Below are 10,589 nucleotides of genomic sequence, written 5' to 3'. Positions count from 1 at the left end.
TGTGTGAACACACCATAGCATTCTACTATTAAAGGACATTCGGATAGTTTCCAGTTTTTAGCTATTTTGAATAGTACCGCTATGAACATTCTTGCACATACATGCCTCAGTGCACAAATGTACACATGCATGTTGGATATATACTCCTAGGAGTGCAACTGCTATCTTATGGGACTTCTATTGGAAATCTTAAGTGCTTGTTGTTCTTTTTATCTTCCAGTTTTCCAAAGTGGTTATACCAAAACACATGCTCACCAGTGGTGTATAAGAATTATTATCATACATGTCCATGCTCACAAAGGCAGTTTTTGAAACCAGGTTTCTGACTCCAATATCAAATGCTCTTTTTTTTTACCTAAATTTTATTTAAAGGTAAGAACTTGGTAACAATTCTCTTTTACAAATCCCATGATTCTTTCTAAGATTTTCATTCTTTGTTCATTAAATGATTTTTCTTTTTTATGCTGGAAAACATATTTGTGCTGAATAGAATTTAATAGGGTTAACAGTGTGTCAGGGGCCGCACGTAAATATTTATCTTCATTGGATCCAGCCTCTTCTATTTTTTCTGCGTGGGTAAAAAGAATGGCAGTGTAATTCTTCCAAGCATGTCCCAGAAGTTCCTGAAAGAGAGAAGAAGTTAAATGGCTATTTGCCTTGAACTATACTCTGTAAAAATGAGCAAAGGACTTATGATGGCTCAGTATAGACACCCAACCGATCCAGGTGTCGTTATGTCCCTGAAAGCTGATACATGGAATAGGAAGTGATGATGGGACCAAGTGTTGGAAGGAAATAGAGAGAGATGGTGGGATTTCAAAAAAGGTCTTAGTTCTCCACTTTATTTTACTATTATAATTGATGATGTATACATGACCTCGACGGTACATATTATCAGTGCTCCCTATGATATACTTACACTATTCACTAATGATTTATACTTGTCTCTTTGATGGAAACAACATGACTCTCTTAGAACCACTGAATTTCTTTAAGTCAGAGGACCTTGGTTCGGCAAGGGAATTGTCCTATTTGTCTTTTATTTGTAGGAATGTTGTGTTATCATCATCACTAAAAGCATCTCCTAAGGATTTAAAATTACACAATCTGGTTACAATCTATTGATTAATCAGATGGCATGCAATGGAAAAAGCTAAGATCAAAATACATTTGGTGATTTGGAACAACTACAAGATGTTACTGTGTTTCTCATCTTGCTCACTTTACATGTCTAGAATCAAACACAATTTATCAGATGATTTCCTCTCATGTGGTTGATAAATGTTCCCTTACTTAGTAATATGTGGAAGTTGGTTATGTAATAAATTCTTGTTTGATTAGTGAAAATGAGCTGATATGCAGCAGAAGCAACAGCATGTGGCAAACTGTTCACGCAATATGAAAGGCATCTAGAAATAACCATTTAACACTTAATATTTTCAAAGTTATATGAAATCATGATGTGACAGTAAAATTACATTCCCTCCACTCCAAACACTCCCATTACTGAAATATTTCCAAAGCTGCTACGAGTTTATCATAGCAAGAAAAATATAAAATGCCTAGAAATAAATATAACAAGAACTATCTAGGACTTCTACTAATCAGAAGAAAGAACTACCATTTAGCACCAGATATTATGCTAATCACTTCACAGGCTTTCTCTCTTTTGAAGCTTAATATGATTGTTTGTGGAGATGCTACTATTGTCTCCATTACGGTGTGGGGAAATTGACATACAGAGAGGCTGAATTGCATGTGTTAGTATAAACTCTGGTTTTTAAAAAATCTTGAAAAATTTGAAAGACAGTCTGGGAAATTATTTTCAATGTATTTGACAAATACAGGATTAGTATTTATATGCTGAATAATTGAAAAGAAAGAAGGAAATGAGGAAGAGTGAAACAGAAAAGGAAGAAAGGAAAGAAGGAAGGAAGGAAAGAAGAAAGGAAGAAAGGGAGGAAGGAAGGAAGGAAAGGAGGAAGGAAGAAAGGGAGGAAGGAAAGAAAGAAGAAGAGAAGGAAGGAAGGAAAGAATCAGATTATGTAAATCCAATATGAAAGTATCCATGAGAACTGTGGGACAAAAAATATTAAACAAAAGTTTAATATTTAAACTTAGAAACATCTCATGATCATGCTTACCAGTTACAACTCCTGATACAGTCTGGCTTTTATCAGAGTCAGTTATTTATACATCTACCTTTACAGCTTGACAGTGGGCTCTTTGAAGGGAAGGTTCATGTCTTTTCTTATCAATCAAAGCTTCTGGCACATTGTAAACTCTCAATAAATATTGGTTGAATTACTCTAAAATTTATCACCATCTCGAATAGAAGGTTTAGAGTTTTATTATTTGTTTTGAGGGTTTAGTTTTGAAGTTTAATTAATCTTCGTGACACAATATTATAATTTCCTGTAAAGCTTCTCTTTTGCTCTGCAGTTCATTCTCATGGATTTGCCTGCTATCTGCACTCTGTTTTGTATTCGGGGGACTCTCTCAAGGAATAAATCCAAAATTTCTCCTCATATCTGTTCAAAATTTGCCTATCTACACCTTACAATATTGCATATTTCTGCTTCTCCTATTAATATCTTGTTTCATGAAAATATGAATTAAAGTTTCAAGATCAGTACGTTAGGGGATAATTATTTTAACAGAAAGATTCTAAACTTCACAAAACAATTTTTCAAAGAAGTACTTTAATTAGTATATTCTATGTGCCTTTAAAACACAGATTTATTTGCAAAATTTTAATTAACCCGACTTTTAAAGAACATAACTCTTGTCTAAATCTAAGTATTCATGCAACGTCAACATCCCATTTTAGCTAATGGTGATGTAGTACAATTAGTAGACCTCCCCCAAATTCGTATGTTGAAGACCTAACCTCCAGTTCCTCAGAATGTGATCTTATTAGGACATAGAGTTGTTGCAGATATAATTAAGATAAGGTCTTTAGAGTGAGTCCCTAATCCAATATGATTGGTATCCTTATAGTAATAAAACAGGAAAACTTGGACAAAGACACCAATACGGGGAGAATGCCATGTGACCATGGCGATGGCCATCTACCAGCCAATGAAAGAGGCCTGGAACATACCCTTCCCTCAGAGCCCTCAGGAGGAACCACCCTGCCAACACCTTGGTCTCAGACATCCGGCCTCCAGAACTGAGACAATAAGTATCTGTTGTTTAAACCACCCAGTTTGTGGTACTTTGTTATGGCAGTCAGAGCAAAGTAATCGAAAAAAATTAATAAAGTGCCAGATATATTAGATCTGAGCTCTGAGAATAAAATGCTTCCGGTATCATTTGCATCAGAATCACCTGGAAAACTTGCTAAAAATGCACCAGAACCTTTAGGGCTGGAGCCTGGGAATTTGAATTTTAAGATGCACTGATGTCTGTAATCTCAGCACTTTGAGAGGCAGAGGCATTGCTTGTGGCCAGGAGTTTGAGACCAGACTGGGCAAACAAGGGAGACTCTGTCTTTACAAAAAAAAAATTTTTTTCTTTAAAAAGCACTCCAGATTATTTATTCCTTCTGCAAATATTTATTGAGGATCTACTTTGTTCTTGGCAGGTTCTACATGATAGGAACAAAGTGCAGAACAAGACAGATAATATTTTCTGTCTATATCTAGTGTAGATTCTTGTGTACTAACTAAACTTAGAGCTGAAGAAGGGGGACAGACATGAAAAAAAATACTTCCAAGTTGCTATAAGTGTTGTGATAGAAATCATGTTGGTGCTATAGAGGTGGACGTTTAGCCCATTTGGAGGTGGGAGTGGAAAGTGGGGTTCAAAGGGAGGGATGAGGAAAAATTTCCTGTTTGTGATGATGCCTTGAGGTGACTCTTGAAAAACACATAGTAATTAACAAGGGAATTAACATAAGCAAGCGTGATTGGGAATTGCATAGCATTGGGATTTTATTTCTATACACATAAAGCCATTGATCCTCGATCACTCTTATCTTTGGAAGTTTATCAGATTTAGGGCGAGATCTGATATTCACCCAACACACCATTGTGTGGTCATACTGACTGTCAGATACTGAAGTGTTCACATACAAGTTAGTAAATAGCTTCTGCCCTTAACCCTTCTAATGCCATCTTCAGTCTATCCCCTGATATTTATTGGTTGAACCCTGAGCCATATTTGTTATTAATATTTTCAATATATAGTATCATTATACTGTTATAAATGTGCATGCTAAATAAACTATTTGGCACAAACAGTCCTTTCTTGTGTTATACATCATAACATAGAATTCTTCTCTTGCTAGGTTGGTACTTATTGAAGTAAACGTTTGAACTTTCACAATATTCCTTTTGTTCTTGGTTTTCTGTATTGTAGCATCAACACATTCCCTTTTTGTTTCCACCAGACATTTTCTATACTTTAAATCATACTCTCATTCAGAGAAAATGAGTTAAAGCACGTAAGGATGATAGATTTGTAAGTTCTACCCCATTTACAAGTCCATGTGTTCAGCCACTGGGAAGTTTTTACATGTTTATAATTATTTATAAAAGGATGCTCATATCCTAAACTGTGAGAGAAATTGCACTTTTGAATTACTGCCAAAACCAGAAGAGAGTGGTTGATTTAGTTATAATCTTTAGATTGATTTTTGGCCAGAAGATAGTTGAATATTTGAACTTAATGTCACTTGGTGTATAGTCATCATGTTAGTGGCCAAACATGTTCTCTATGGACACAGAGAAGAATAATCATAGTTGATTGATACTTCACATAAAAATCCAAGAGCAAGATAAGTTAATGTAAGTTATCTGGTGTTAATAATTTAAATATAGTACTAAACAAGATGAAAATTTTACAATCAATCATGACTTGCTTGGTTTCAGAGTGCTAATGGGTATGAGTCCATCTAGTCCTTTTGGGACAACTAGTTAGGATATAAACTTTGTTTTCCAGGAATTATGTTCATTTTCCCAGGACCTCACCAGCCCTGCCCCATTTGTTTGTGGTTGATGAAATCATAGCATCTGGACTTTTTAGGGGGAAACTTTAAAAAAAGCCAACTATGACATCAACTGAGAAAAAATTATCATGGAACAGGAGGACAATAAGGGCCATTTTTTATATTTTATGCTATTCCCTTACTCTCATCCCACTTTAAAACTCCACATTTTCCTTCTCAGAGAGCCAAAGCTGAATGATAAGACCTCTTTAGATCAGAGTCAGAGAATATTCAGCCTTAGAGATCGTCTGTCCAAACTGCCTCATTTTGCAGATGAGGGTGTTGAGGCCCTGTGCTGTCAAAGGGCTGCCGGAGCCATGCGGCCGGTTACTGGTAGGCCTGGGCCTGCGACCACGCTCCCCTGCGCTTCAGGGCCACGGTCTCTCCACTGAGCTGAGCCTTCTCTGTTTAACGTTACTAATCCAGAGAGCTTTTTTCAGATTTTTTTTCTAAATTAATAAAGAAGTTACTTCTTATAGTTATAAATCAGGGTCATGTGAATTTTATTTCACTCTCATTTTCTTCTGAAGCCTATCAAGATAGACCTAAAGAAGGTTATTTCTACAAATAGTGTGTTCTAATTTTAGGGTAAGACAAATACTAACAATAAATAACAATGACCAGAGCTAACGTTTACTGTGCACTCACCATGTGCCAGTATCGGAGTTAAACAGTTTTCTGGTCACACAGCATGAATCCCCAAAGTAACTCAATGAAGTGGGTGCTACTATCATCCTCCACTCACCAGCAGAACCTGGGGACGTTACCTGCCCAAGATCACAGAGCCAGGAAGCAGCTAAGTCGGAACTCTGATACCGCAGAACCCATGCTCCTACCTCTGGAATGTGCACGCACATCTCATGGTTCATTAGAATGAGCACTTGTCACAGTCTTGGCATTGATTTTAATAACAACGACGACGGCAACAATAATAGTAATATGTTTCATTTTCTGTGAACCTACAGCAAGGAGGCACAAGGCCAAACGCATTGCATTCATCAGTGCTGATGCTCAGAACTCTTTAACACGGTGCAATCGCCCCCATTTTACAAGTCAGGAGCTGAAACCAAGAAAGTCTTAGTAACATTAATAGTCACTTACCTAGAAAGCAGTTAGGCTTGTTTTTAAATTAAATTCTATCCAACAGTTGAGCCCAGGATGTTTGTTTCATATTTTCAGGCCCTGCATTGGTCTTTCTGAGGCTTTTGTAGACACGCTCCTCATCAACATCAAAAGTCAAGTTGTTGATTATGAAACAAAAATACACGTGTGTAGCCCGCTTGCACACGGTAACGACATGTAGCACCATAATACTGGAAAGAGTATGGACGTTAGTCACTTCCCGGGTTCAATTCCTAGTGCAGCTTGGCTGCACACGAGCTCTTTCCTTGAGGTGACTTTATCACATCTCGTCTGATCTATTATTTGTGGATTTTTTTTAAACATTCGAATGGCATTCTAGATAACATTCAGATGAATTTTTCTTTCTATTTCTCAGCTTTGGGGAGATGACTCGTGGATATCCCATCATTTTGCTGTAAATTAATAAAGGCCTAACACAAAGAAAAAGGGATCGTTGGGGGAAATGTTTCAGTTGTCACCACTGGCAGCCTGTCACCCTCTGCTAAATATTGGAGTATAAATCAGAAAAAGATATTTAAAGAGACAGCAGGGAGGCCCAGGAAAGAAGAGGCCACTTCTCTGGGACTTGCCTTACACAGACTCCTTCCATGGAAGCCATCAGTGCCTCCAAAGGGAGGGAGAAAGGAAAAGAGAGAAGGCAGACGCTCTGCTCTCCACTTTGCATCATCCAGGAAGGAAAAGAAATCCAGGGTGTGCCTGATACCCAGACCCCAGCAGCTTCTTGTTTCTCCCTAACAGCTGCTCGTCCTGTTGAACATTCAGACTTACTGCAGCTGCTCCCAATCTGTGAGCAGACAGATGGCGCCACCAGCGTCCCAGGCACCTTCTGGAAGAAGGTTGTGCACAGCCAGCCTGTGCTAGGGTGACCACCAATCAAAGACCCCAGAGCAGGTCTGCAGTGCCTCCCAGGGGTCACGGGCCACCCTGAGGGTGACTCAATCTTGGCTGCTGAGTTTTCTTGGGAGACAGAAGTTATTTATTCTGGAAAAAAACAATCTGGCTCTGAGCTTTTCCCTAGCCCATCTCCTCTCTGCCTTCGGCTCCTGAATTGGACACTGATTTAGGGATGGCAGCTCTAAGAGGAGAAGCTAAATGCCAGACACTGTTTGAGAAGACCAGAAACACCTATGAATCGAGTTCACTTGTATTTTTAAAAAGGGGACGATTACAATATTGTTCTAATCCTAAAACTTGAAAACTCTGTTTTCAAAATGTGTGTCATTTAAAATAGCCTTCTCGGCTCAGCCTGGGTCTACCAGGGAGGACAATATTGGGACATTTGGAGACAGTCAGAGCAGCTTTTGAGAAATAGTTGTTTCTGCACTTACTGAATTTACCGGATTGCATCCATCTCTAGCTTAAGCTAAATGTTTATTTAATAACAGCTTTAAATAATTTTTTAAAAAACTATCTAAAAATTATACTGATGTCATGGATATAAGTTTCCCACTACTTGATTTCTACCAGAAACCTTGTTTGAAATGCAGGCTTTAATTGTTTGGGAGAGGTTTATGGGTTTTCTTAGATTCTGTATTGTTTCTTAATTGCAATCATCTTCTGTTCTCCTCTACTTTTGTATGGCATGCCCTTGATTTTTCAGGAGTTGGACAATGAGGATTATTTTTAATGTTCTTGTCACCCTAATTTTTCCTAATTTCTTGTGATTACACTTTTTTTTCATTCTCAGAAACATGCAGAATTACTGAAAAACAAAATGTGTGTCTGTCATTTAGAACAATCTTGTGTCTTTACCAGTTAAAGGGAAATAAAAAACAACCCTTCATTAAAGCAAAGTATGCTATCTTTCTGAATGTTACAGAGCTTACATCAGCATGGTCTGAGACTGCACCGAAAAAGAAGTAGCATTTATTACAGGTTCTTTTTGAATGGAAAATGTCTGTTCTCTATTCTTCCTATAGCTTACCTGTGCAGCTTCTAGTAGACACGGCTTCTCTGAGCTCAGTTGCTCAGTAAGGCTCCAGAGTGATACCAGTAAAGTCCAGCAGTTAAATTCGAGTGGACTCAAGACCAGAGACTCAAGAAATTGAATAGAATGGGGCAGCCCAATGAGCACTCTCAAGAGCTGCTAGTAATAGCCCGTGTGGGGCTCGCTTCCGCACCCCCCCCCACGTGCGCACACGCGCTCCTCCTCCTCCTGGCCGCAGCCTCACCCAGGACCTCTGCCCTTAGCCGGCTCCTCTCCAGACTGGCTGAACAGGCCTACAACTTAGCGACCTATAAGGAATGAACAAACAGGGACAGAACCCTAGGGAAAGGTGGCTATGTTCTTTATGTTCAACCTGAGGTCCATGTGGCCTGGCCATGGCTGGAATGGAACAGCCATTTAAGCTGCAGATGAAGAGACAAGCAAAGCATCTCAAATTCCTACCCTTTCCCTATAAATAATGCACAGCTCTCCCTTGAATGTTTACTATGTTGTACGCCTTATAAAGCCCCCTTCACACATGATACTACTTTGGCACTAGTGCATCGTCTTATCCTGGGTTATTTGTCTCTTCTAGACCGTAAGCTTTCTGAAGGCAGGTTTATGTCTCTTTGCCAATCAGTAAGCACTCTACGGTTCTCAATAGAGTGTTCAATGATAGTCAGTGAATGAACACCCGTTTGTGAGTGAGCTGCAAGAGATCGTCCCTTTGAAATTGGATGGATGCATGTCAGTATTTGAGTTCAGTGATTCTCAAGCCTGACTATTTTGGAGAAATATACAGAAAGTTATGAAAACGCAGATATGCAGGCTCCCTCTTGAGATGCTGTTTGGGAGGTCTGGGGTGGTCTGGGCCCAAACAAGCAGGCCAGGTGATTCTGATGCAGGCAGCCCAGGGACCAACTACATTTTACAAACTTATTCAGGTTTTCACTTCTTAGGAGTTTGAGGCTTCATTAACCTCTGAAGTTTAGTATCTCAACTTTCCTATTGAACCCAGTTGTAAAATGACTGATTGAATTCCTGTAAAAGGAAACTGTAAGAATGACTCTCGGGAAAAATCAAGTAATTTTTACTAACTATTCTTATGTGACCAACACGTTGTGGTTTAAACTACTTTCTAAACCAGATCTACATGATTCTTTACTGCTAGGATGCTGTCCTCCCGATGGGAATAATGGCGTTAGTGTAACTCCGTGTCTGTTACCTGGATCATCTGGACTGGGTACGTGGCCTCCTGCCCACAGAAAGGCACGTCTGCTCTCTGGACCAGCAGCGCCAGGTGGAGACCCTCTTGCCCAAAGTGATGCTCCAGAGCATCCCTAACCTTCTGTTCCACGTCCTTCTTGCTCAGCCTGCTGTGTGGACAACCTGGAGTGTCCAACACCCGCACCTGCAGGGCGACCTCCTGACCCCTTCGGCGCAGGAAGCTCTGGAGGTGACAGCTGCGGCCCAGGCTGCAATCTTGGGTAACAGAACATGGGGCAAAGCTGCTGTGAAAGTCAGCGCTTCCCAGCAGGGTGTTCCCGGCAGAGCTTTTCCCACTCTGAGTCGTGCCAAAGAGGGCCAGGTTGACTACCATCTTGGTGGGGTCCGCCATGGCTGTGGGTAAACAAAGGCACAGCATAAGCAGGCAGGCTCCGGCTTCCGCGTTCCCTCACCTGGTCTGGAGCACCCGAGCATTGTCTTAGGTTTGCTTCCCTCCGCCACGGTGGCTAGAGCATGGAGGCGCTCCACTAAAGAGCAGACAGAGGAAGTGCTGAAATATTAATAACAGGAGAGGTTTACAGTGGACAGGAGAGAGAAGTCACACTCAGATAAGAAAAGGAGGAAGAAGCAATAATTGCAGGAAAAAGAAAAAAAAAACCTTGAATTGCATGAAGATAATATAAACCACGGTTAGGAGGAATATGTTAATGCATCAGCAGGGTAGGTGAGTTGGTTTAGGATTGGGCATTGCAGTGCCTGCGCTCAGCGACAAAGCTGACAGCGCTGTCTGAAAATTGTTCACTGTTGGAGAAGCAGGAACAGGACAGTGGAAGAAACAGCCCTTCTTGACTTTCTCGCGACATCTCCAGCCCTGAATATGCAACTGGCATCTGCAAAACATCATCTTTCCGGACTTCCTGGATACTTTTTTCCTACGAAATATGAATAATGCTATAGAAGACTTCTGTTTCTGTTTACCAAATATTTTTTATAATCAGGTAACATTCTGATGAAAATGAAAACTACTTATAATTGCTGTTATGAAATAATCAATCATTTCCATAGTCTGTCGTTGTAAAGTTTTGGCTTTTTAACAGACAGAGTGAAGCCCGATACATTGTGCAGCTCAGGTAGGAGGGGGGGACCCCAAGAGAGTCTTTATAAACTGTCATTTATAAACCTGGGAAGTGCGGTGGATCCTTTTTACAAAGCAGAGCCCCTCCTAGCATTTGAGATTATCAAACATTTCACTAGACTGATAAGTTCTGTCAATTGCCGAATGTGCTCAACCTGTCGATTCAG

The 10,589-nt window shown here is 39.9% G+C and overlaps 1 protein-coding gene across 1 annotated transcript; it reads right to left on the bottom strand.

The window, feature by feature from the left end:
• Positions 1–362: 362 nt before the first annotated feature.
• GIMD1 (GIMAP family P-loop NTPase domain containing 1) lies at positions 363–9,678 on the bottom strand. The gene is made up of 2 exons (XM_012779035.3): positions 9,286–9,678; positions 363–623 (listed from the first exon to the last, which is right to left on the bottom strand). The coding sequence occupies exons 1-2, from the start codon at positions 9,676–9,678 to the stop codon at positions 363–365; spliced, it is 654 nt and encodes a 217-aa protein (XP_012634489.1).
• Between the last annotated feature and the right edge of the window lie 911 nt (positions 9,679–10,589).

This window comes from Microcebus murinus, chromosome 27, assembly GCF_040939455.1.
Source record: "Microcebus murinus isolate Inina chromosome 27, M.murinus_Inina_mat1.0, whole genome shotgun sequence".
In the NCBI taxonomy this organism is placed as follows: Eukaryota; Metazoa; Chordata; class Mammalia; order Primates; family Cheirogaleidae; genus Microcebus; species Microcebus murinus.
Note: the sequence above shows the minus strand (reverse complement) of the source record. Positions and strands in the feature narration are given on the sequence as shown.